The 27,084-nt window shown below is 46.7% G+C and overlaps 2 protein-coding genes across 3 annotated transcripts in view; one reads left to right on the top strand and one right to left on the bottom strand.

Annotated features, from left to right (window-relative positions):
- The first annotated feature begins 2,408 nt into the window (after positions 1-2,408).
- On the top strand, positions 2,409-25,352 carry SZRD1 (SUZ RNA binding domain containing 1). 2 transcript variants are annotated; one of them, XM_011363485.2, is made up of 4 exons: positions 2,409-2,531; positions 18,856-18,905; positions 20,693-20,944; positions 22,221-25,352. In XM_011363485.2, the coding sequence occupies exons 1-4, from the start codon at positions 2,481-2,483 to the stop codon at positions 22,321-22,323; spliced, it is 456 nt and encodes a 151-aa protein (XP_011361787.1). In that variant the 5' UTR covers positions 2,409-2,480; the 3' UTR covers positions 22,324-25,352. The 2 variants fall into 2 exon arrangements, with proteins under 2 accessions (XP_011361787.1, XP_011361786.1); XM_011363484.2 differs by having other exon boundaries at positions 20,690-20,944.
- Positions 25,353-26,042: 690 nt separating this feature from the next.
- Positions 26,043-27,084, bottom strand: part of SPATA21 (spermatogenesis associated 21) — a 28,188-nt gene continuing 27,146 nt past the window's right edge. The window contains exons 12-13 of the mRNA XM_011363607.2: positions 26,581-26,755; positions 26,043-26,100 (exon numbers count right to left, since the gene is read on the bottom strand). Coding sequence (XP_011361909.1) covers positions 26,043-26,100; positions 26,581-26,755 — 233 coding nt within the window. The remainder of the gene's footprint in view (positions 26,101-26,580; positions 26,756-27,084) is intronic.

The raw sequence follows: 27,084 nt of genomic DNA, 5'->3' as shown, positions 1-27,084 counted from the left end.
TTTTAAAACAAATCCTCTAGTGATAGGCATTTAATTTGTTTCCATTCTTTTTTTATTATAAATGAAATAGCAGTGAATATCCTTGTACTTTTGTTATTTGCATACGAGCAAATGTATCTATGTATCTAGGGAAACTTCCTAGAAATGCAGTTGTTGGATCAAAAGGTAGGTATATTTTATATTGGTAAGTTGCCATTTGTTTCTTAACACAACTGTCCACATAGCCTAGGTTTGTGCATCGCATGGTAACTTTTCTCACTATGGGCTTTGCTCTTATATTCCCATCGTACGTCAGTGTTTTGTGTGGTGTATCAAAGGTGCCTGCTGTTCCGAATGCAAGTTTCTAAGCTCCAAACATGACTTTCACAAGAATATTAAAAATATACCACTATCTTAATTTGAGGGCTTTCCCCACTGAGGAAGAAACTACCACTTCCTCAATTTTAGAACTTATTTAGTCCCATTCTCTCATTCTACAGATGAGGGAGGGATTTGCCCAAGGTCACAAGGGGCCTATATGATTAACTAGGGCTGGCTTCCAGATTACTCATTTGGTGCAATAAAACCTATTTTTTTTGTAACATCTTCAGATGATCTCCAAGATTTCTCTTTCTAGTCTCCAAGAAAATTCAGTCCCAGGAATTGCCCAACTAATTCCTTTGTTAAGGCTCATTGCCAAATATAACAAAATTGTGAGAAAATATCTCCCTCTGCTGGTAACAGGCTATAATTACAAAGACTAAAACTAACACGAGTCAGTTGCATTTACGAAAAACTAATCACACTTCAAGAGAGGTTTAGGTAACATCTGATAGACAGCCCCACCTTGCTGTCGCCAAGGCTAGCAGATAATTCACTTAAACGAATAGTTCACAGGAGACTGTATTCAAAGTAAATGTAGTTCCAGCAAGTGAACAAGACAAAATTCTTTATCTTTAAAGTTGGTCATGCTGTGGGATTTCAGACTTAGAGAATTTGAGTTGCTAGTGGAATATCCACGTGAAAGTGGCGATAAGAAGTCTATCTGTATGAATCAGAAACACCAAATCAGTTAGAGGCTGGAAATCAAATTCGGAAGTCTTTAGCATACAGGGGGTGACTTATACCTTGAGCATCTTGGTAAGAACAGTAGACTGAGGACAGACCCAGAGATGAATGATATTTCAGAGACTGGACGTCATGAAACCAGAGAATTATTAAGCATGTCATTTTAACTTCTAAGTAAAGACTAGTAACACTTAACACATGACTGCAATTTATAATAATAGTTATCACTAGGAACAGAAATTTCAAAATTTCACAACAGGAAGCTGTTCTTTCAGAAGAATTAATGACATACTAAAAAAAAAGTTCCAACTCAGATAACTCGATTATAGCAACCAAATGAAAAACTACATGACATAATTGAATGACATATTTTTAATACTGAGAGGCCGACAGTAACATGTCAGTGAGAATAAAACCACATGGTGTTCACTTTTCCCCCTGCTTTTGTGATTTGGGAGAAAAAGCTGGTCAGAGAGGTGAGAATTATAAATCTTAAGACAGGCATGACACCCCCATATTGGTAATAGGTAACTCACTGTGGATCAAGAATAAGCTTTTCAGTATAGTAACTCGTTTAATCTACTTTTGAAGCAGCTACTACTATTATTATTATTATTCTCTTTATTTACATTTGGGGTAAATTAAAACACAGAAAACTTAAGTAATTTGCATAAGATCACAGTTTGTTCAAGTGGGAAGCTTCTGAAGTCAAACTTTAAAGTCCAATGTCTCTATCTCTATATTGGAGAAAAATAAAACAGAAATTTTAGGAAAACGCATAAATCCGTTATTAAGGTAATGCTAATGTATTTGTCATTAAAGACTAGAGAGAACTTTAGTAGTTCTGGTTGTCCAGCTCAGGTGCATTATCAACTAATAGTAATGTTTTTACCTCATGTTAGAAGATACAAAGTAGTGTTAATATTTGCTTGGAATACTGCTTTATGAGCAGGAAATACTGTAACCATTTTCACCCTATCAGAAATAATAAAATGTTTTCCGCATCAGCAGTTATTTTTCATCCTTTGTTGAGGCATAAATGTTTTCAGAATTAAAAAAAAAAAAAACCAACCATAATCTGCACTTATGAAAACTACGACTCGCTTAAAAAATTTTTTTTTTCATTAATTGCCTGACTTTAGAAAAGATGGTTTCAAAGAACACATTTCCCGCACTCAAGACGGTGGTTCATTTGGACTTTACTCAGCGTGAGAGTACACGATGCCATTATGGAAAATGGCAGCGTTAACTTCTATGCCCTCTTCCAAGATGGCTTCCTCGACGATCTAGGGCCCTGGCCTGGAGCCTCTTCCGGGCTTGTCAGGGGGCGGGGTCCATTGAGTAAAGCCTTGCGTGCCGGCGCCCGCGACGGAGGCGCGTATCAGGGCGCAGGCGCAGGGAGGGGGTTGGGGAGGAGGGAAGCGGCGAGTAAGATGGAAGATGAGGAGGTCGCTGAGAGCTGGGAGGAGGCGGCAGACAGCGGGGTAAGGAGGAGCCGCCGCCCTGGGGCAGGGCCGGGCGGGACCTGGCGTGAGCGAAGCCTCCGGGGAGCGGGTCTGGGGATGGTTCTCCCCAAGGAAAGGCCCCACACGCCGGGCCTGGGGTGGTGGAGAGGCCCCCAGTCCCTGGGCGCTGTGAAGGCCTCTTAAAGGGGCCGCGTTCCATTTCTCCCTCCACCTTTGCCCGGTGCGCTTTCCTCCACCCCACGACGTGCGCGTCACCTGGGTCGCCCCACTCGCCACCCAAGGCCTCTTTTCCTGGCCCCCGCGTCCACTCGCTCGCCCCGGGCCTCTTGGACCCTTCCTTTCTCGTCCGACCCCCGCTGTCCGAGGCACCATTTTAAAGTTCGTGTGCTCTAATGAGGAGCGAGCAGCACGCCGTGTGTGTGTCGGGGGACGGGGGGCGTTTAGGGGGTTGGTGCGCGGACCTGGGCGCTATGCCGCGGCTCCGGAGAGGGACAGTAAGGGAACTTGAATCGTCTTGGTCCCTTCAACTCTCGACTGAAATCCCCCACCGCTTTGCGCCATCCGCCACGGTGGGCGAGTCTGGGGTTTTTTCTCTTTTAGTTTTACTCTGAGAGCCTGTTGCAGGCGGGTCTCTTGGGGACCCTGCCAGAACAACCGTAAGCCCAGGGGGCAGCCCGTTTCTCCTGGGACCCACCCAACGATCTGATCCCGGAGGGTCTTGGAGTTTGCTCGCCGGGGTCGAGGGGGGAGGGGTGCGATATACGGTGTAAAGTAGCCGCATTCCTGGGAGAGCAGGGGGAAACGGACCGTTCGACTTGCTTTTGGAGTTTTTATTTGCCTTCAGAAGCTGTAAGAAAATAGTTTATTCCAAGCCGGAACGGCCAATTCTATGAGGTTCGTGATTAATTTGGTCTTTTCAGAGTTTGTGGTTCTATGGTGACCCTTGTGAAGATGAGATGTCTTTTTGGCCTCTCCATGTTTGTGTCTGTTCAGTTGCTGGCTCGAGTGACATCCACCTTAAAGGTTTAATTGTTCGGAATAGAGCGGGGAGAGCCGAATGCTTGTACAAGGGTAGAACAGGTACTGGGGTTTCATCTCCAAGCGCCTTTGAGGGTGCTTGTCAGCTCTGGAAGAGGCCAAGAAATTGATCCTCGCGGCAGTGGGTGTATCTCTACAGGAATGTTGAAACTGACTTCAGAGTTTTTTTCTGGCAGTTCAGCACTTCTCTCACGGTGTTTGTTTTTCCACTTAGCATGATTGAGAATTTGAGGGATTAATTTGCTCGAAAGGTATTTAGTACAGTTGTTATGTGTGGATCATCTTCCCTGGATTTTGTCTTGAGAGCAATTGAAATATTTTATAAGGAGCAACAGGTGTCATCTTGGTATTTATTCAGTCAACAGACATACTTTTGAGTGTCTGCTGTGTGCGAGGCGGTGAGTGTGCTTAGCAGTGACTTTGTGCCAGAGAATGCAAAATTTCCGGTGCAGGCGTCTGTTGCCTACCACTAGTATGAGTGAATCATTCAGACACCCCTGTAAAAAAGCTTGGCCTACATTTTGGATGTGACTCAAATGATAAATTTCTTGAGCATCTTGGCCTTTCTTTGGTTTTCTTCACCTATTTCAAAGGGATATGAGTTTCTCATGTTAAAGAAGTAAGAAAATGAAAACAAATGTGAATGTAGGATTCAGAAGTTGAGGATTACTTTAGTTTTTCAGAATGAGTAAGTTGCTTAGAGATCATCTAGCCTAGTACTGCATTTTAAAGCTGAATAAACCCCAGAAATGTCAAGTTTAACTTTGATTTTTCTGATCCTTGTCCAGTATTCTACTATTCTTTTAAAAGTTCCAGGTACGTAGATGGAACTAAACCTTGCCTAATTGACATAATGAGCAGTAACTACCAAAATGCAAGTTCCCTTATATATCTTTTATTTAATTGAAACTTTGGGAGGCATTATCCTTTTATAAACAAGGAAGCTGAGTTTTGGGAGTAACCTGCCTTGCTTAAGTTTACACAGATAGTAAGAAGCTGGGTTCATTCTCTAGCATTTTTCTGCCTTCCTACCTATATGGACTTGTGAAAGACTTGGGGTTTGGCATTAACTTTCATTTTTAGTATGTTTACCTTGGGCTTGGTTTGAATATGATTCCATTTTCAAACTTTGCAAAGGGTCTTGTAAATGTGCACTTTTGAAGGAAGGGAGCCAGGGAGGGGATGAAGCACTGTCCACATCGCTGAGAAACCAACTGACTGGACGTGTCTTTCAGATGTAGCCAGTTGCATATTTAAGTCTTAGCTTCAGGTTACCCTGCCTCCCAACTGATATATGGTAATGAGCATTAAGTTACTCACCGCCCCCCTTGCAAAAAAAAAACAAAAACAAATCCTGAGTGGCAAGAGGACTAGCAAATAGGGGTTGACTAGTTGCTAAAGTGAACGTACAAACTTTATGTAATCCAGAGGCAGTTCTAATCCGTGAAAACAATAGGCTTTTGGTGATCCCTGTCCACCACAAAAAATTTTTGAAATGCTAGAATTTCCCTCTTATATGTCAGTATATCTGAGGTCAGTGTTTCCTGTGTATCTTCTGTCTACTCAGTACAGCTCTATTGCATCACTCTGGGAAGACTGACTTTGAGAAACACCTCATATATTCTGTAAATAGGCAGTTTTTGGCTTTTAGTTAGTATGGCGAATGCTTACTAAGAGAAAATTGTTCCTTTACCTGTTTCCTCCCGAGGAGTTACATCTCCAATCAAAGGACAATTTAAGAAATTTAACATTTCACCAAGGAAATGCTTCTTTAAAAATATACTGCCTTGGGGAGAAACAAAAATGTAAAATTGAGTTAATGTTGATTCAAACTCTAAATTGTGTCATTTGTCTTAAGCACATCTCAAAGGACAAATAGAGCATTTTGTAATTGGAAGATATCTTTGTGCTCCCCCCAAAGTCAGATCAACAGTTCACTCTGTTTCTGGTGGTTTGAAGCTTTATAGTCATTTGTTGTTTAGGCATATATAGAGCCTAGTCCATCTTGTTGGTAGTGAACTAACCCAGTCCTAGGGGAAGGCGGATGATACATAAATGAAATCGGACTGGTAGTTATTATAAAGCATTAGTAATCTCTAATTTCCTGGCATCATTTGCCTTTTATTCTTTTTTTGCAAGGGCAAGTCATGTAACAATTGGAAGAAAATACATCTTAAGTAAGGTAAAGGATGACTAGTCTTCTGGACTAAGAATTCAAATTTATGTCCCAGTCATCTGACCATTACCCTATCAGCAGTGCTGGGTAGTATGTAAGCCTGTAGGAAGGCATAGTAAACATTGAATACCTACTGTATACCAGGCACTGGGCACAGTCCAGTGGAGGAGTCTAACAGGTAAAGCAGTACTTTTTTTTTTTTTTTTTTTTTTTTTAGGTAAAGCAGTTTTTTTTTTTTTTTTTTTTTTTTAAAGAGACATAGATAGAGTACCATAGCAGGGGTCAGTCTTGTAGAAAAGGCGATGCCTAAATTAAGATTCAAAGGACCGGTTGAATTAAGCAGTAGTAAGTCTGGGAGGGGCAGGTAGAGTGTAGGGCCAATGCACATAGGTAGGGAGGCAGCCAAAGAAGAGAGTGCAGCATTGGAAGAGCTACGTATTTCCTCCTGGCTGGAGGGCAGGGAGTTGGCAGGGCTGAGTGGAAAGAGATGAGGCCAGAGAGGTATGCAGGGGCCAGATCGGGAAGGGCCTTGTTGTACTTGGTTCTGGGAGCTTGGACTTTTTCCTGAAAGCAGAGGAGAGCTTTGAAGGCTTTTTTTTTTTTTTTAAAGCAAAGTGGTGGCATAGATTTTAATTTAAGAGATTAAAAACTTTGATTTACTTCTCTTTCTTTAGGGAAGAGGCCATTCTCTCTGAACCATAGCTGCCACCTTACTTTGAGGCTTTCTGCACTACCTGTAACAGCTGTCATTATGGAATGCGTACAGTGACTTTGGGTAGTGGGCAAATAAGTTATTTCAGGGCTACCTGGTGATAATTCATGTGTCTGTAAAGTAAAGAAGACATTTAAGATTCGTGGTATCAGAAAGTACAAGTCCAGGTATACCATGCCTGAAAGAGCCATTTCTAAGGGATTCCTGGTCGTTTGGGAAAATTGAGTGCTCGGGAATGCGATGTCCTCAGAGAGGGCTTTCTATAAAGCAGTTGGCCAGTTTAGACATGATTGTGCTAAGCAGTCCGTCCCTGGACTCTGGAAAAAGATCCGTTTCACTGTGGTTTCAAAGAAAGGAGGCTAATGAGCCTTTCACTGGTAACCTCTCAGCTCTTTTATTGAGGCTGCTTGGGGGGCCTGTTCCCAGCCTGCTCTGGCTGTTCAGGAGAGCTGCCATGGTTGCTGGGGGCTGGAAATTTAGGCAATCACAGGCCTTCTAGCGTTTCCTTCTGTAATAGGAGAGAACTTAGTATATCATTCTAAAGCTTTTGGTAAAATCGTGCAAGAGAAAAGGTACTGTTTTTTAGGTCTGATGACTCAAATGTATTCTTGGGGTCAGCCCTTTCTTTCCAGTTTCCACCTCTATAGTTAACGGTGGGGCCCCCACACAGTTAACATCAGTTTCTGGCTATATCAGGTAGCTAGCCTTCACAAGATGTAGTGTGTTCTTTCCTGCACACTTTCCCCACAAGAATAGAAAATTTTTCCTGTCAGGACAACTACTGACTTGTTGGTTTCCTAGGAGAAAATTGAGTTTAGCTACTTATATCTGTGGCCAAAATACAGAATGAAATGGTTTTTTAAAAATAGTAATAGAGATTTCTCTTCCCAAGTGTTTTTATCTCTGCTAGCTTCTGCCAAGCATACTTCTCTTTACCATCTAATTCTGTGCAGGATGTTGATGGAAAGATAGTTAAAACGAACCACTGCCAGTGTTGCTAATTGCCACAATTAGCAACAAATCCCCACAGGGGTCTGTATGTAAAGAATCTTATCCCTGAGGGTAAGACATTTCAAAATGTCCCTCCCAGGTCATCCTTACACCCAGAACTTTTTCCCTTAAAAAATGAACACAGGAAATAGCAGTCATTCCTTTCTAAAAGGAATAATAAATACGTGCAGTTAAAATTGCGTTCTTCAGGGTCATGATCCTCATATGAGATTGTTCGGGACAATTATGACTTGAGTCTGGAAAGGTCAGGACTGTCACCACTCTTCATATACCCTGAGAGCTAAATTCCATCCCTCATGCACTAGCCTTTTAGAGAAGTTTATGTGCCTCTCCAGCTGTCAGTGGTTTCTGCCACCAAGTTGCAAGTCTCACTGGTGAATAGACAATGCCTATAAACCTGCAAGCTCCCCAATCCCACAGGCCCTTTTTCTAGATAGCATCTTGAGCACGCACTACAGGCCAGGTAGAGTGCATTTTTCTATTCTTCATTCTGTTTGGTCTCAGTGACCTAGTGAGGAGTTAGATACTACTATTTCGAGTGTCGGGGAGAGGAGATCACCTGGTCTATCCCAGCCCTGGCTGTTGGCCTCACTCTTAGGGACCTTTTTGGGCAGTTTGTTTACTTTTGCTTTTCAGCAGATAATTAACTAGTTAAGAGCTTTAGTATGCTTAGTTGCTAGTTCCTTTGAAGTATTGTTATTTGTTTCTCCTGGGATTGACTCCCTGCTTCTATTGCCTAGATGATGAGCCGATAAAGTTTATGTCTAAGAAACTTGAACTCAAGAGCCAAAGGACAATGCAAGGACAGTTACCGCAAGGGAGATGCTGGTTGAAACAACTGGCCAATGAAAAGAGATGAGATAATTTTTGCTCCGATCTCATGAGATGATTTAACAACTCTGCTATTTTAGGATCTCTACATCTGTAGTTGTAGACTGGCAGCCCTTGGGTATTAGGCCTAAAGATTTGGGGGGAATACACATTGTTTTTTAAATATCGAATTTGAATACCTTTGCCCTGGGTCTTGGTTGCTCTCCTCTCCTCTGCAGCCTCCCTCCTCCTATCTGCTACCTATTGTGTTCTTCTCTTCTTGTTTTAACCATTTATTTTATTGCCTTGGCCCTGGAGGCATTGTTTGCTCCCCTGCCGAGTGCCTTTGATGACCACGCCCTTGGGTGTTTGAATAAAACCTGGTGGTGGGGAGAAGGTGTAGTGACTTTGTTCCCATCCCCGAAGTCTGTGTGCCTACTATTTCCTTTGGGAGAGGAGTCTTCCTGTCTTCATTACAAAAGGTAGCAAGAATATATGTCACCTCTGCCAGTCTCTGACCCACTTTCTCCATCCATAGCAATAAAAGTCAGAAGACTAGGCTCAGTTTTAAGTGCCAGTTCTGACTTTTGGACTGATCACTGTCTACTTTTCTCTCAGCTTCATTTCCCTCATTTGTAAAATTGGGTGAATCTGCATTGCCTGGTGGTGAGAGTTAAATAAAGTATCACCCAAAGGCAGATGTTGGAGCAGAGAGTATTGTTGCCCTGAGGATAAGGAACGTTGTTCCCTGTTCTCCAGCCACTGACAGTGTGGCCTCTGAAGTTCCTAAAACTGGCCCAAGCAGGGGTCCCAAAGCCCCGGGCTGAGGATCATCAGTACAGGACCGGGGGCTGCACAGCAGGAGGTGAGCAGCGGGCTAGCCAGGAAAGCTTCATCTGTACTGGTAGACGCTCTAGCACCCAGCGCTAGCACCGCCTCAGCTCCACTTCTGATTAACAGGCATTAGCTTTTCATGGGAGCACCAGTCTCTGGTGCCAAAGTTTGGGGACTGCTGGGCTGAGGGGTCTCCTTTTTGCTCCCCTCAGGACTAATATGCTGTTTCCTCTAAGAGTTAACAGGATAGGACTTATTACCACCACCACCCCCACCCCCACCCTGCCTGTTCTCTCCTTTAAGGTAAAGGGCTGTATGGATTCCTCCCAAATGGAGACCCTTTGAAGGGTCACTCAAAGCAGACCAAATACATTGTCTCAAGATGGTAGTTACAGAGTTTCTGAGGTCCTCCAGCCTGGAATATGTGTAAATTGCTACCTTCTCTGCTGAAGAGTTATTTCCCTGTGTGTACTTCTTCATAGATTTAAGCTCTGAACTTTGGAATTCAGCTCCTTGTGGTCTGTTGCTGCTATAGGCCTTCTTTAGGAACCCAGGCCACGTGAGCAGGTTGGTGTTACCTGTCAGCCTTTATCCTACCTTATAAGTTCCTGTGGCCACCCACCAGCCATTTTCCTGAATCTTATGCTTTCTCCTTTTGAGGTTGAGGGTTCAGTTCTGTCACTTACTAGTTAAGTGCCCTTAGGCAAGTCACTTAACCTCTGAGCATGCAGCAGGCTGCTATACATCTCAAAGGTGTGGTGAGGATTAGAGGTGGTAAAGGGAGGACACGGTGCCTTCCTTTCACATACCTGTGGCAGGCGCTTGAAGCTGCTGTCACCACCACTGCTAAGAAAGCCTAAGGCAGTCTTGGCTTTTGTTTTGAATGTGGATAGTGTCCCTACCTTCAGACTCAGACCCAATTCAGATTCTGACTCCACAAAGCTTACTTTCTAGTGGAGAGAGATGGAAAATAAACAATAAATAATGTTTTATACACACACAGCGAAGAAAAATAAAACAGTTTGGGGGCATAGAAAGTGACTGGCAGGGGTACCATTTTATAAAACAAAACAAAAATCCGAGAAGACCTCTCAAATAAAGATAGGCAGAGAGACCTGAAGGAAGTGAGAGCAAGCTGTGCAGAAGCTGGTAGAAGTGCATTCCAGGCAGAGGCGCCAGGGCCCTGAGGCTGGAGCATGGTTGTTTTATATGAGAAACAATAGGGGCCTGTGTGAAGGAGTGGGTGAAGGGGAAAGTAGTAAGAGATGAGGTCAGAGGTAGCAGGGAGATTAGTAGGCCATAGTGGATATCACCTTGAAATAGGAAGCCATGTGAGGGTGTTGAGTAGAGGCTAACTTGATTTTTAAAAGGATCATTCTGGCTGCTATGTGTGTGTAAAATAAATGGTAGGGACGAGAGTGGAAGCACAGAGACTGACTGATTAGGATGCTGTTGTAACTGTCCATTCAGTGGCTGTTGGGGGGGCGGTCACAGCAGCAGAATTGTTGAGAAAATTCAGGGTCTATTTTGAAAGCAGAACCAATAAGATCTGCTGACGTGGGATGTGAAAGAGGCATCATGAGGGGCTCTAAAGGCTTTGGCCTGAGCGGCTAGAGGACGGGAGTTGCTGAGATGGGTGCGTGGAGGGGATATGGGAGGAGCAGGCTTGAGTCAGTGGGTGAAATCAAGAGTTCAGTTTTGGACGTGGTAAGTTGAGGTACCTTTTGAAATCCAACGGGGAATGTCGAGTTGGCAGTTGTTTATTAATGTTTGTAAAGCTGTGGAACTAGATGAGACCACTTAATAAGCTAACAGCTCCAGAAGAGGAGAGGTGCAAACTCTACAACTGCAAAAGATTGGGAGAGGAAGAGAGGACTCTATCCTGTTATAGGAGAAATCAAATATGGAGTATGAGAAGGAGCTACCAGAGGGGTAGGAGACCAAGAGAGTAGTGTCTGGAAGGCCAAGTAAAGAAAATCCTTTAAGGGAACAACACTGAGCAATGTCAGATGCTGCTGAGAGATTGAATGAAATGAAGATTTGGAATTTACCATTGAATTTGGCAGCAGTGAAGGTCATTGGTGACTTTGACAAGAACAGTTTCAGTGGGATGGTGGGGCTCAGATAGGATTGAAGTGAAGTGGTGAATGTTTCTCAGCAGCGTCTGAGCCAAACACTTGGCACTGGGTTGCTGTTGTTGTTGGTTGACTAGTTGCCGTTATGCCAGCATGACAAATAGGACTTCTCAGTAGGTTTTGCATATCAGTAAAACATGTCCCTTGGGTCCTTAAGGTAGTTGCTAGTTGCTGAAAGGTTAAATGTACAGCAGCTGTATCTCTGTTCATCTAAAGTTAGATATGAAGCAGTGTTGTCCAACGGAAGTACCATGTGAGCCATATGTCTAATTTAAAATTTTCTAGAAGCCACATTTAAAAAGTATAAAAAACAGGTGAAATTAATTTTAATATTTTTAATTTAACCCAATATATCCAAAATAGCATCATGTCAATATGTAATCAATATCGAAGATATGTTAATGAACTATTTTACACTCTTTTTATATTAAGTCTGGGAAATCTGTGCATTTGGCGCTTACAGCACGTCTCAGTTTGGACTGACCACGTGTCAAGTGCTCACCAGCCACTTATGGTGGTCGCCACCGTACTGGGAGGCATAGCTGAAGTGTGTGCCCAAAGGGTTTCCTCTTCTTGGCAGGCGCAGAGAGATCCTGAAAGCTGTAGTGAACTTGGGAAAGAAAGCAGGAAGTGGTGTTCCTTTACAAGCAAGTAAGAATTGTTTTGTCTTTACAGCATACCACCCCAAAGCCCTTCATGGTTTTCTGGTACCTCTGATTTCTTGACATTCTTATCTTGCTAGCCATAGGAATTAGCCATAGGAATTTTCTGCAGCAGCTCTTTGAGTAGTAGTTTGGGTTTTGTTTTGTTTTGAAATTAAATGTCCTTCATCTTATGGCATGATGATGATGGTGACAGTAGATGATAACTTTTTCCCTAATATTTTTATTTGACAAAATAAAATAATTGCTCTGTGTCTTTTGCTCTCAGTTTTTCTGGACATTTAGGGATTATTTGGAATCTCAGTGTCTGGACGTGAACAGTTTACTTCCTTGTGTTCTTCTATTTGCTTACCCCTTTGTGTAGTGTTGATACCAATTAATAAAGACCATTGCTGACAGCAACTAAAGTAATCTCAGATGGTTTTCCAGACCTGGTTTAAAAGAGAGATGGGTTCATGGTAAGATACCTTTCTAGATTGGAATCTCTTAGTTTAGGAAGTATTTATTTTTAGTTCTTTTTCTTTTTTCTACTCCTTTCCCTCTGTTTTAATCTTCTTTCTCTCCAACTTTTTTAATGCCCTTGTCTTCTCTTCACCTTGAAACTCTTGTCCTTCAAATTCCTGCAGCTTTTCCTGACTTGCCATAGTAGGATTGCTCCCTCCATTTCCCTTCCCAAAATACTGTTCATACAACTAATGTAGCAACTGTGATTGGTTTATCTGTCTTCTCCCACCTGGCCGGGCTCTCCTCATCAGCAAGGATTGCCTTACCTCTGGATGTCCAGCATCTGGCGGTTCTCCTACTTAATATATAGTAGGTTTTCCATAAACGCTTGTCTCCAACTTTTTTTTGCCACAGTGAAGGAAAAGGAAAATGGCCTTGAGATACATTAACAAAGCATAGACTTCCTTAGAGAGAGAATTTTAGAACTATATCCTGTGCCCTACAGTGATCCACTTAAAGTGGAATGTTTTCCCTTGCTCTGGGAGTTAACAGAGGAAGAAGGAATGTTTTGTGGGCAATGGAACCTTCAAACAGACTAATCTGAGTCTATATTAAAAAGGCATCTGATGAATTAATGGCCTAGGTGTGCCTCCATACACCTCCTTGTTCCCAACTTCTGAATTCTGCTTCTTTTGACTTGTACAGTCATGTTTGCTCAGGAGTTGAGTTAATCTTTTGAACCTGACAGTGGTATTGAAGCATCGCTGCAGAATCAAACCTGGAGTGATATGACTTCGGGTGCTTCTTTCTCTGGCATTAGCCGTGGTTGCGGGGTGGGGGGCGCGGGCGGGGAGGATGGAATAAACAGGAGCACTGGCAGTGGTGGTCAGCTCTACTGGGGCAGGACACTGCCACATCACTGTCATAGAGAAACAAGGCAGGGATGAAACATAGAATTAAACTAATCCATACGAAGGTCATTTGGAAAAGTCTCTATAGATTGGGCATCTGGACTTGAAAATAGCCAGTGATACACTTTATTTAAAATTACAGAGACCTTTTTATCTGATTTAGACCAGATTTTGATGATTCTATGAACTCTTTTGCTTTATTCCTAAATGAAGTCAAGGTCCTCTCAGGTGGAGCCAGAATCCCATCCAGATGCATGGTAGAGGAGACATAAGTGCCCAGGAAACCCCGCCTGACACAGGGGACCCTGTAGTCAAGGGAACGGGTGCTGAAGTCCTGCCCGAGTCTTAAAAGAGATTAGGTCTGGCATCTGCGCTGCCTGCTATAGTGGAGTTCTGCTCCTTCACGGGGTCTTCTCTTTTCTTTTTTCCAAAACGATGGCATTATGGTCATCAGGACCTGTCAGGCTCTGGTTCCGAGAGAAATCCTTGTTCTCTCGGGATTCCTGTCTTTTTCAGATCCCCTCCCGCCCAGTGTCTGCTTGTAGCTGTGTGCTCCCCAGGTTGGGACAGCTAGACAAGACCAAATGAGTCTGTGGGACATAGTGGTTCACAGAAAACATGAGACCAGTTGTTAGTCCTTGAATTTGAGAGAAAAATCAGAAAATGACATCTTTTGACACACAAACTGACAAAGAGGGGCAAATTATCTGAGAAAAGTTGCATAGTAACTGTTGCTGATAGAGATTATTTCTTAACTCAGAGCTGGGAACCAAGGGTAGACCTCCATTTAATACAAGATGCCTTGGATTCTTAGGAGTTTGTTAGTTGCATTGGTGACCAGAGGATTCCGGTTATCAGAGAGAGGGATGCAGTGGTGGAGAGGACAGTGTGCTCCTTTGGCATCAGAGGGGAGGGCCTGGGGAGCGGGCAGCAGCAGGTCAGGCACCAGGAGGAGACACCCACTCCTACCCCCGAAGTGTAGCAGGTGTGGATTTGGGTTTTGCGCTCTGTCTCTAGTGAGTTCGGCTGGTTTGAATAGGTCCCCCAGGGCTTCATCACCCCTGGTGAACTGAGAAAGACTGTTTCTTGACCCTTCCCGTCTCGACAGTACAGCTATGATGGCGCTGTCCTTGCTGTGCTTTGCAGCAAGGCCTGTTTTTCTCCTTTGCCTTCCTTCCTCTCCTCCCCTTCTCACCTTCTTTCCCTCCTCGTCCACCTCTTGATGTTGCAGGAATGATCTGTCATTGTACTCTGCCTGCCCTTGGAGATACATTTCTATCCTCTTTGCCTCTTTTGTTCCTTTTGCAGATTGTGGTTGTGTTACAAATTCGGCTGTCTGAGATGTCCTCTTCCTTGCTTTTCCCCTCATATGCTTCCACTCCCCAGCTATCTGTCAGAGTCTCACACAAGCATCATCACCGCAAAGTTACGGGCATCAGCAGCCAGTGAACCTGTGTGTCAACCCAACTGAGTTGAATTTGCAGATGTTGATGTCTGATTTCATTCACCTTGTGACCATGGCCTCTCCTTTACCTCCCAGGAGGGACCAGCCTGTCCAGATCCACCTTGCCCCCAACTGTGGTTCTTTGTGATGTCCTGCCTCCACTCTTTCCTTCTGGTTTCAGTTGTTTTTTCAGACCAAGAAGCATGCGCTTTATTTTCATAGAGGTGTAACCCCACAGGGCAAGTGATACCTGTGTTTGATAACAACAGATCTTTTTGTTTAGGATTTTGACCCAGAGAGGTGGCCACCCCACTTAACACAGCATCATCTTCTGGCTTCTGCTCAGTGCTACTTGACCAAAAAAAAAAAAAAAAAAAAAGAGCCTTTCCAGGAGAAGCCATAGGAAATCAAACTTTCTTAGCACCTTGCCTCTGATGTGCTTATGCCCTGTGACCCTCAGAGCGGAGTCAGAACGATGAGCTTATGGGTTTCTTTCACTAGCCATGGAGGTTGGATTTCTAACACAGGAGCCTTGACCTTGGCCAGGGCTCTGTACATTCTTGTAAAAAGAGAAGGTGTCCTTAGGTGATAAGATTCCTTTTTGGGGCCTACATCAAGATACTTCCTCACACGGCATGTCTGAGGGCTGTTTAATTCCATTGGGCTATCACATCTCTGGAGAAGATGAGTATTCTCCGTGTAGTGTGCCCTGTAGGAGAGTTTCAACTTGGTCCAGCTTTTCAGAGCATAAGTCTGAGAGCAGATTGATTGTAAGGCTTTGTCGAAGGAGAGAATGGACTGACTCATGATACGTGGACAGAATCCAGAGCAAGATGCAGTACCTTCTTAAGCTGCTGGCAGAACACTCCCTCTCCTGCTTGGATGGCTCTGAGCAGGCTGGTGTCCAGGGGCCATGTGGAGATAGCCTGGATCAGCTTTCCACCAGAGCCGTTGGATTTATATCCCATTCTGTCATCTGATGGAAGAATTCCTCCTCAGCTCAGATAAGCTGTCCTGCCTGATGTGACGTGAGGGAGTTCGGGGCTGGGAGTCCCATGGGAGTGTTATTGTTAGTTTTCGGAGTGCCAGGAAGCAGTGTGGAATTCAGGAAGGCTGAGGAAGAGAGGATCAATATCTAAAGCTTTACTGGCAATTCCAAGGATTTGAGCAATTGTGAGCGGCAGCATGGGGTAGGGTCTCCAAATGCTTTAGGTCTAGGGCTGCCTCTGTGAGGTACTAATTTGTGACCTTGGGTAAGTCCTTAACTTCCCTGAGCCACATTATCCTCATCTGACAGAGAAGGCTAAAAGCTACTTTGTCTATCAAATGAGGTTTGTGTGAGCAGAAAATGAGTGTTTGGGAACGTGTATTAATAGCCATAACGTATTATACTGGCGTAAGGCATTATTTTTAAAGCTAGTAGTTTTATATTAGATGTCAAGTATGCTGGTCATGTTCTAGTTTGGGGCCAGAGCACATGTACTCAGGCACGGCCCATATGCCCTCTTGAAGGTTTTATTCCACCTGGGCTCCATCTGCTGGGCCTGGGCAGACCCCCTGTCTTCCCTAAAGCCCTAGAGAAAGAAGGAAGCAGTTTGCTCTCCTGAGAGGAAAGCTGGATGAGACCCCTCAAATTCAGCCAATGTAATGTGTATTTTACCACAATTTAAAAAAATCGAATGACTTGGATTCTTAGGAGTTTGGGCCTGTTTGCCTATATATCTTAATGGATCTTCTCGGTGATATGAAAGCAAGAGTTCATGTAATAAAGTTTAACATTTTAGAGCTTTCCCATACAAATCTTGAATTAAAGTTTCTCCTAAAATAACAGGGCTGGTGCTCTTTGGTGCCTTATAGCCCCTTCACTTCCCCCACTGTGCTCCCTGCATATGGAGTTTGGTTACTTGCCTGGCCTGTGGAGACATTTGGTTTTGACCTTGTTTAAAGGCATCTAAATCCCACAGGTGGTAGGTAAACTCTGCGTTTATGATGGGGGAACTTGAATAGGCAGTCTCATTTTTCAGATTGAGCAAAATGTGTGGAACTTTAAAACCATATTTATTTTTTGTGGAAAGCCTTGACGAGCCCATAAAAAGTAACGGTCATTAGACTAACAAGAGACACAGTATTTACTCAGGCAACGACACTAGGAATGAAATAAAATAAAAAACTAGAAGAATTACAGTTCCAACACGGACTGTGCAGTGGGCGTAGATTTTCTTTGAGTGTCTGTCAGTTCACAGAAAACATCTAGATCACCCTCTCACTCTCAGCGCCCCTTTTCCATTTGGTCATTAAATAGTCATTGGACGCCAGCCAGCTTGTGCTCCAAACTTGAGTGAGAAGTTTTCATTCTAGAGGTGTCCTAGCTAGAGAGTTCATGGGTTCCTCAGAATACAGTCTGTCGTGTTTGCCTCAATATATTTTGGGTCTTTTCATAAAAACAAAAAAAAATTAAATACAATTTTGCACCAGTCAGAATGAGTGTCAGTGTCAGACTTGATTTAAGTCTGGCTTCAGATTGTTTATAGACAAAAATAAGGACATTGGAAAGATGAAAATTAAAAGATAAACACATTACAGGGAAAGCTAACTCCACCCTAAATGGGATGGCTTTATTATTAAACGATTGTAAGGCAAAGAAGATCACTTCATAATGATAAACTGTCTAATTTACTAGAAAGAGTAATTGTTGATTATTTCCATAGTCAGTAGATGAAACAAATCAACAAAAATTTAGAAGATTCGAGCAATATAGTTAACCAGCTTGGACTGCACCTATCACTGTCATAGTCATTTTCGAGACACACGGAGCATTTGTGAAAACTGCTACTCACTGTGCCCTGAGGTGGATCTCAGCAAATTTCAAAGACTTTGTACTGAGACAGTGATTCTTAACATTTTGCAAGTAATAGATTCCTTTGAAAATCCCATGTATCTTTTAAGTCAGGGCTTCTCAACCTCAGCACTACTGACATTTGGTGCCAGATAATTGTTTGCTCTGGGGGCTGTTGCGTGCATTGTAGGATTTTAGCAGCATCCCTGGCCTCTACACAGTAGATTCCAGTAGCACCTCTTCTCCAGTAGAAATAACCAAAAATATGTCTAGATATTGCCAAATGTCCCCTGGTGGGCAAAATCACCATGGTTGTGAACCACTGTTGCAGATCTTCTTTCCAGAGAAATACATAATTTTGCATAAAATTTCTTTCTGCTCCAGTAGCTAGATGGTCTTGCCCTCACTGAGAACCGTTGAGTGGGATGTTTCATAAGAAAAAGGACTAGGACAGCCAAGGAGCTTGGACATGTGGTCTGTGCTCTGTGTACAGCTCCCCCCATCCAGTGTATGGACACTTGTGCGTGAGTGTGTGGAGGTTTCATGGAGCTCCTGGTGCTGAGGGCTCAGACTGCCATCCAGTTTCACAGACTTCAGGCTTCTGTTTTGTTCTAGGCCTTATGCTAGGTGCTAACCACAGAGTTCAAATCCATGACAGTAAAAAAATAGATTATAAAATATGTGATACGTGTGATCATGAAGGAACGTAAGAGAGCTTATCTCAGGAGCAGAATACCTGTATGGGATCAGAGAAGACTTCACAAAGGAGAGGCGGACAGCCAAACTGGGTATTGCAGGATAAAGGGGAGTTTGCAAGGGGAAGCACATTGCAGGCAGGTGGAGCAGCACTCTCTGTTCTGGGGGTTAGGAAGAGCTAGCTCGGTTTTGCTCTGGTGTAAAACAGGAACAGAAGATAAAGGAAGATACGGGTGAGGCGTGTGTAGGAGCTTGGACTAGATGGGGCAAGTCTTTGAAGCATTTTAGATGGGGAAGTGACACAATCAGATTTGTGTTTAGAAAGTTGATTTGAGTGGTGCTGTGCAGGAGATTAGAGGCCCGGAGACCAGTTGGAGGCTATGCAAAGAACCCAGCTTAATGATGAGGCCTAGAACTATCGCCGTGGCCATGGGGATGGAGGGAGATGAACCCCGCAGGGAGTCAGGTCCCCAAACCCTAGAGTCTAGTAAAGGGAAATCCGTATCTGTTACCCTAAAGGACAGTTATGTCCCTGGCCAGAGAGGACACTGCCCTAAGCTCTAAAAATAAAGACGTAAGTTTTTATTTGAGAGAGATTTTTTTCCACTTTTTATATACATTTTTTTCCTCTAGGAAATAGACAGACGGTTGGAAAAAAAACTGAAGATCACACAAAAGGAGAGGTAAGGCTGCTGTCTGGTCTGAGGGCTCGTGCTCTCTGCCGTTTGAGAGCTGGGCAGTCAGTGGTATTCTCCAGCTGGCCGTTAGGGTTAGCAGGTCAGGCTCCTGGGCAGTGAACCGTTCCCTCAAAGACATGGTGGCTTGAGGTTTTGGGAGTGAGGCAGGAGTGTTGCACCTGCCTCCCTCTTCAGTGGGCACCCTGTGTAAGGTGGTTTGATGGAAAGTGGGGAGGTGATGAGTCAGAGATTTGAGTTTTCGGCCTGGCTCTGCTCCCGATTACTCTGAGGTTTAGGGCAAGTTGTTTCCCCCTCTGGACATCAGTTTCTTTCTCTGTGACAAAAGGAGGTTGGACAGATGATTCCTCTGGGCCCTACGTGACTTGGTGGCTTAGGGCATTGTAGGGGTATCCTGGAAGAAAAGAATCTCAGAAATCCTTAGACCTTTAAGAATGGCTTCGTTCCCCACCCACACAGCAGAGGAAGTGGGTTTCCAAAGCAGGTGAATGTTGACTTCAGCCGTCTGTCTTTGGGCTTCGGTGACCTGTCGGCCTCCCATAGGGACAAATGGCAGGGGGAGGAGGGAAGGATCTCTCTGGACTTGCCTAATGGACCATACAGACATCCCCCAGGGACCGCGGAGGTACCCTACCCCTCAATAGCTCTCCTGGCTCCCCGCCTCTGATCAGATTGCTGGCTTCTTGTCGGTCTCATCTGAGCAGCTACACTAATGCCTGGTTACAGTCCCCTTGCCGTGCCATCCCTGTCCTGCCCGGGACTTGTTCTAGTTCCCCTGACAGCCGCTGAGTTGCTCCAGTGTCTGCCTCTCCTGACAACCAAGGCTCTGGAAACAGGCCCCCGCGTGCTGTTTGGTTCTGAAGAGAAGCTAGTTGACTGCTCTGGGGAGGGTCTTCGTGTTTGTTGAGGGGTGGCCGTTCCTTCCTGGATCCCTTTTCTCCTGTGGCTTTTGTTTCTTTTCCTTCCTATGTTGTTTTCCACCTCTCCTTGTGGACACATCGCCTGATGTGCACATCCACCAGCCTTGGACAATGCTTCTCCTTTGAGCACTGCCAAGCACTGTTTCTAGGATCGTCCTTCACCCCAGCCCCGCCGCGTCCAGCATACCAGAGAGTCCTGGTGAGGGAGGTGGCTCTGCTCAGAAGCTCTTCTGAAGAGGTGATCCAGGTGTTCGGTGTAGCTTATCTCTGGGAGACATAGGTCACTCACCAGAAGGCTGAGGCAGTTTGGTGATCCTGTCTGGATGCCAGGCAGGGATGGCGGTGTGGGCTCCTTGGTTAGCTTTGACTGGTTTGAGCACACATGGTGGAAGGCCTTCCTGGGAGGAAACACTTTGCTGACCCCCAAGCTAAGGGGCTCCCACCACACCAGCCTGTTATACTCTGGTCTGTGTAGGGAAGCTGAGATCTTAACGGAAGTCAGTGGATTCTGGGCATGAAATGTTTTGCCACAGGGGCCAAACAGCAGTTGATGTAACTGTGATGAACATGGTGATAGAAGTCCCAGAAAACGAGTTGGTGTTTCAGCCCCCTTTGCCTGGGGTTAGGTCTGGGGAGCAGACCTGTGGACTGTGTGAGCTTATGGCAAGGTTGCTCTTTTGAGAAACCCTTCCTTCTTGAAGAGAGAATTTTGATGTCTGGTCAGAAACCAGAGAATAATGAATAGAAATAGGAGGGCGGGAGGAGGAAAGTGATGAGGGCTGGGTGTGGGACATGGATGGGCCCTCTGCAGTCAAGGGTAGGACTTGTGAAGCTGTGTTTGCTCTTTGTCAGCAGGAAATCCAAATCTCCTCCCAAAGTGCCCATTGTGATTCAGGACGATAGCCTTCCCACGGGGCCCCCCCCACAGATCCGCATCCTCAAGAGGCCCACCAGCAACGGTGTGGTCAGCAGCCCCAACTCCACCAGCAGGCCAGCCCTTCCGGTCAAGTCCCTAGCACAGCGGGAAGCAGAGTACGCCGAGGCCCGGAAGCGGATCCTGGGCAGTGCCAGCCCTGAGGAGGAGCAAGAGAAACCCATCCTCGACAGGTGAGTGTAGCTGGCAGGGCTGACCAGCCACCACCCCACCAGGCCACCTGAGTTGCGGGGGAGAGGGAGAGGGTGGAGCCTGGCTGCATGTAGAGCAGTGAGAAGCCGGCTGGAATCAACACAGCTCCAGCTGCCAGCCCTAGCCTTGTGGGGCCGGTTCATTTCACTGCACTGGCTGGTGGACTGCTCCAAGAGCTTTGAGGTCATGCTTTGCTGGACACTGCCTGTGCAGGCACCAGGGGGCAGTGTGGCATAGAGGTTCAAGGCATGGACTTTGAGTCAAAACCTGCTGGAGCCGGAGTCCACCTCTGCCACTTACATCTGTTAACTTAGAGCTGCTCAACCTCTCTGTGCCTTCATAGCCTAATCCGAAAAATGGGATAAGGATAATACCTGTCTCATCAAGTTGTCGTGCAGTTAAATGAGCATAGGATTCTGGGAACCCTGCCTGGCTCGATGGAAAATGCCCAGTTCAGTGCATAGATGTTATCTTTTGGGTCTCATAATAGCCCACTGTGATGTTTTTGTGAATTTTCTAATTTTTTTTTTTATTTCTGGTATTTTCATCTCTGCTGCTCTAGAGGTTGTATTTAAGTTTGTCCCCTCCTGGTAAAGCAATATTTGTTCAAACAGCCTCTTTCTAACGTTGAAAGGCCTCTCTGAGCTCAGTATTCTGGCAGTTGAAGAACTAATGTATGTACCTTCCTTCTGTCCCTTCATTATTTTGGTAGGCTTCCATTATCTCTCCTCTAAGCTTTCACTTGACAGAGTAGAAAAAGTCCATTTCCTTTTAGTCTTCCATAGTAATATGAGTCAACGATTAACCACGTGACTTGGAGAGAAGCAGGAGGACAGCAATGGCGGGAGCCAGGACTGTGGGTTAGGGGTCTTTACCTGGGCCCGACACCCTGGAGAGTCTGTGCCACATGGTTCTGTGGGGGGTGTGCTGTGCATGGTCATTGCCACTGGACAGCGTGGGCCCTTGAGCACTCCCCCTGCTTCCAGATGAATGACGGTGAGCCAGACTGGGGGAAGAGCTCTGCAGGTGCTCGCTAGAGGTGGACATGGTGGACATGGGCCATCTACCCACCCCGTGCCAGGGCCTCTCAGCCTGGGAGTGTCCTGCGTCTGCTTGCCAGAGAAGCAGGTGCAAGGAACTAGAGTTGGCTGATAGCCACTGTGACTTCTGCCCCAGCCTCAGGAGTAGTTGCTTTTAAGATTTGAGGACCTCTTTTATATCCTTTTTCAGGCTTCCCTCTGATTTTCTTTCCTTCAGGCCAACCAGGATCTCCCAACCCGAAGACAGCAGGCAGCCCAATAATGTGATCCGACAGCCTTTGGGTCCTGATGGGTCACAAGGCTTCAAACAGCGCAGATAAATGCGGGCGAGAAAGGATGCTGCCGCTGCTGCCGTTACCGCCTCCTGGGTCGTCCGCCACGGGTCGCACTGCCGTGGCAGACAGCTGGACTTGAGCAGAGGGAACGACCTGATTTACTTGCACTGTGATCCCCTTTGCTCTGCCCACTGTGACCTTGAACCCCATGCACTGTGACCTTCCCCCTTCCCCCCCTCCCACTGTGATTGGCACATCTACAAGGGCTGTCCCAAGTCAATGGAAAGGGAAAGGGTGGGGGGTGGTTAGGGAAGGGTTGGGGGGACCCACCAAGGACTCAGAGTAGAGAGTCAGACAGTGCCACTTGGCCACTTGGGGTAAAGCCAGTGCCAGCAATAACAGTTTATCATGCTCATTAATTTGGGATTTCAAAACAAACGAGAACTCCTGTCTACCCACGCCCAAGTGCATGTCTTCATCACTTAAAAGCAAGTTCCATTTGAAAATATCTTTTCTTTTTTTTCTCTTCCTATTTTCGTTTGTTTATACAAATACCTGATTTGCAAGAAAAGTGCATGGGAGGGGTTTTAGCAGTTTAATGAATTTTTAATTGAGAAAGGGTAGTTTGGTAGTCTACTTAAAAATGTTTCTGGGAAATTCACTAGAAACATTAACCAATAGGATTTTGGTGAGCTTAGCTTCTGTATTCCTACTGCCGCCCAGAAAAGGGGCAGGGCTCTGTAGCCCCTAGGACAGATGAGCACCCATGCCTATACCTCCCTCTCCCCCAGCTAAGTCCCAGGGCATCATGGCCCTACCTGGAGACTGGGCTAGTTCTACAGGCTCAGAGAGCTTGGGGAGGGTGCCAACCCCACCTCTAGTATTTTGGGAGATAGGGAAAGTGAACAGCTTCCCCTTCCCATACCCTCAGGGTGGTTCCCTACCAGCCAGGCTCGCTTCTTCTGGAAGCGAACAGGGAGTGAGACCGCACTCCTGAGCTTAGAAGTAAAGGATGCAAGACTTGCTCAGTATTTGCTGTCAGCACAAGGAAAGCCGGGAAAGAGCCTGGCTCCAGGACTCAGCTTCCTGCCTAGTGTGGTCAGAGGTGTCTGTGGAGTCCCATCTCTGTTGATGGTGTCAGCTTGGTGACTATAGCTGGTACATTTCCTTTGTGAAATCACTACCTTGGGAGCAGACCATTCTGAAGACATTTGGGAAAGGACAGGCTGTGCATTGCAGAGATTTATGATGACAGACTGGTTCCCCATAGACCTAGGCTACCCTTCACCCTTTTCCAGAGCGAGGACCTGGAACGAAGGCAATTTCCCCTCTGTCCCTGGAGCCTAGAGATGTGCTTTGGCTCCATGCGATGGAAGAGGCTAAGAGGGCAGCCACCCAGAGCTCTGTGCGTGTGCACAGTCCGGCTCCTCTCAGGCTTTCGGGTCTCCGTTGCACTGCGCCTTATCCCTCAGCCAGCCAGACAGCCTCCCCACTCGGTAGATGAGTTTTGGAGTGGTTGGTGTGACGCTTTGTGATTAGGGCAGCTTGTGGTGCCCAAGGTGGCTAGCTAGGTTTGCAGGCTCGCTCCGCCTTTGGTGCACTTGGCTCTCGGCCTTGCCCTGTGGGAATGTAGGCCAGGCACAGCAGGCCGCGTCCCACTACATCGTCGCCTTGGAAGGAAGGGCAGGCTGCTAGTTGAATCAGCAACTAGGCCGTCGCACAGCCTCCTAACTGTGTGAAGCCAGGAAATTGTCCATGAGCAGAGCTGGAACAAAGCTTCAGTCAGAGTCCACCGGGTGCTGAGTTGTGCCCACAGACTCTTCTGACGAGGAATTACCTCCAGGAGTGGGCGAGGGAGGGGGTTGGCTACTGTCTTTGTAGTTCCACTGCCCTGACCAAGTTTTCTCCTTCTGAATGCATAGTGTCCATCCCTCATGTAATAGTGGTTTCTTGCCCAAGGTGAGACTGTCCTTTCAGTCGGAGATGGGTACAGAGGTAGGTCAGGTGGCAAGGCCGAAGTGCTGATTGTTCAGCCATTGGGACCACCTGTTCTTGCCCCTTCCCAGAATGGGAGCCAGAGGGAAGGCTGGCTGATGCGTGTGTATGGATCGAGGATGTAGTAGGGACTGGTGTTCCCACCTCCCTCTGGCCAAAGATGGGTTCTGCCCGCTGTGTGCCTGTCACCATCCACCAGCAGTCATGCCCTTGGCTTCCCAGATGGAGAGGTGGCAGGCAAAATTTTTAAAAGAAAGAAATGGAAACAGGAAAACTATTGTGTTGGGGGAGGCGGGAGGGGAGATGGGAGAACGGTTTGGATTTCGTGTGTGTGGGGTTTTTTTGTTGATTTTTTTTTTTTTTTTTGGTAGTTGTCTGTAACTTTCCTTAAGTGCTTTTTTTAAACTTCATTTTTTTTAAAGTAAGCTGCAGGCTTTGGCTTGGAAAACCCCCGGGGGATGGGGAGGGGGGCAGAAACCTGAGGCTGCTGCCCCTTTATCTGCCTTCATGGTACTGTCCCCTTCCCCCAGCTCCTCCCTGACCCCATGAGCCAGGCCTCAGACCTTCCAGCTAACCGCTTCCCATGAGCCACTACTCTGATGTCAGCCTATAACCAAAGGAGCTGGGGGTCCGGGCCTGGTGACCAACCCTTCTCAGCCCACTCAATCAGGGTGCTCCCCACCTGCAGGCAGGAGGTAACACCCTATCTGCTACCATCAGCCCCTTCCAGAACCCACTGCCCCGCCCTGCCCTGTCCAGCCCAGCCATACCCTGCTCTGCCCCATCTGGGGATGCTCTGCTCAGGGATGGGCTGGCAGGGCTGCCCCAGCCTCCCTGGTAAGCAGAGACTCTGGAAACCTCTGGGGTCCTGTTTTCTGGCCATGTGATCCCAAGGGTGCACATGGGCCCTTTGGGTGTCTGAACAGAAGGGCATGGGAGGGGGGCCGCACCCCTGCAGTCCTGCTCTGCTGGTCTAGCGGGCAGCTGCCCACCCCACCCCACCCCGCACCGCGGGCTCCTGAGTCGGCAGATTAAGCATTTTATAAATTGTATTTTAAATACATGTTTTGAACTTGTCAGAGCCTTGTCCTCATTTCAGTTCCTGGCCTCCTAACCTCTTGCCGTGACTGCTTATGTAACCACTGGGGAGTTACCTCTGCTGAGCCCCAGGAAGGGGCTCACACTCTGTTAGACATGTAGGCCTGGGTGGGTGTGAAGGTTGTGGAGCAAGGACCTACACCTTTAGTCTCCAGGGGAAGGGGACCTCTAGGACCTGGGATGGTTGGTGAGAGCTTGTCTGCGGCCCCTCCTGCCCTCTGTGGAGTCTGCCCCTACTCGGGGTCAGGGTATTGTGTGGGCACTTCCCTTAGGGTAATCATTCCCTTTGAGCAAGTGGGGAGAGAATTCCTGCCCTTGTGGGGCTCCCGGTCCCAGAGTGCGCAGGAGGTCAAGACTTTGCACCCAGGGCCACCTCTAGCAGAAGCCCTGACGCTGGACAGTGTTTTGAGGTGCATCTTGCTTCAGGGGTTCCCAAGCCTGACAGGCTAAGGCCCTGTACCCTGAGAGCCAAGTGGAGGGGTAGAGACCTGGGGGACGGGGTCTTCCCTGCCACCAGAATCTCAAGGGAGCAGATGGGTGCCCAGAGGGTAGGGGCCCCAGCACCAGGCACAGGCCGAGGTTCTTCGTATTTACTGGCTTACCAGGCCACAAAGGCAAAACCCAGCAGTATTCTCTGCCTGATGACCTATGCCCAGAGCTGCTCTGCAGGGTCAGTGGGTCCGAGCCGGCACAGAGCTGAGCCACTTTCGGCTGTCAGAGCTGTGTTCCCTAAGGAGAGAGGTGGGGAGAAGGGTGGGAGGAAATGAGCCATCCCCAGGTGCCCATGAGAGGGGGCCATCCCTGGGAAGTGATGGAGCCAGCAGTCGGGCTCAGCCTGGTTCCCAGATAGGTGTTCTTTTATCCCCAAAATGGTGGGAGGGGTATGCTGCAGGGGAAGTTTCCCTCTACCTAGCCACTAAGCCTGTTTCCCACCACTAACATAGAATCAGACTTGGGCAAAGGACCTGAGAGTAGTGCCACCCTGAGTCCTGGGCACAGGAAAGCGTGAGCAAGCACCCTGACTTAACAATCTACTTGGTACAAAGGCTCTCAACAAAGATTAAGCCCACTTCTTTCTCTTTTTCTCTCCCTGGAGCAACAGCCTCCCGGGCATCATTGTTTGGAAGAATGATTCCCCTCAGGCCAGGGGCCTCGTGAGGAAGGAGATGGATGGGCCTGGGCTGGGGCCCCCGCCCTTGGGGTACCCACCTGCTTCCTTGAGATCCTGACTGGAGGAAGAGGCTATGGATGTCGGAACCCAGGCTGGTGGGCGTGCACTGGTCCGTGTAGTGGCTGCTCTGCTTCCGGCGGACCGTCTTTTTGTCCAGCCTTGGGCAGAGTGGGATGCAGGGCACCTGGGCATAGGGGCTCTGCAGATTGGCAGCTGGCAAGGGAAAAGGAGGCAGGAGAGGGGAATGCTTAAGAGCATGCCCAGCAGTGGGAGGAGGCAGACCCAGGTGTTATCCTGGCTTGCCACGTAATGAGCTAGGTAGGTTTGGGCAATTTACTGTATCTCCCTAAGCCTCTATATAAGCTGGAGATTATAGTGGTACCCCCCTCACAGTGGATGGGGACTAAAAGTATAGTATATGCAAAATGCCCTGGTGAAAGCTGAGCACAGCAAAAGGGCTAATAGCAGCTTAAAAAGGAGCCGATATTTTTTGCGATGGATCCTGGGTAAGTCTGGTAGGCACACTCTAGACTCTGGAAAGC

The sequence above is a fragment of the Pteropus vampyrus genome, unplaced genomic scaffold (assembly GCF_000151845.1).
Source record: "Pteropus vampyrus isolate Shadow unplaced genomic scaffold, Pvam_2.0 Scaffold86, whole genome shotgun sequence".
NCBI lineage: Eukaryota > Metazoa > Chordata > Mammalia > Chiroptera > Pteropodidae > Pteropus > Pteropus vampyrus.
Note: the sequence above shows the minus strand (reverse complement) of the source record. Positions and strands in the feature narration are given on the sequence as shown.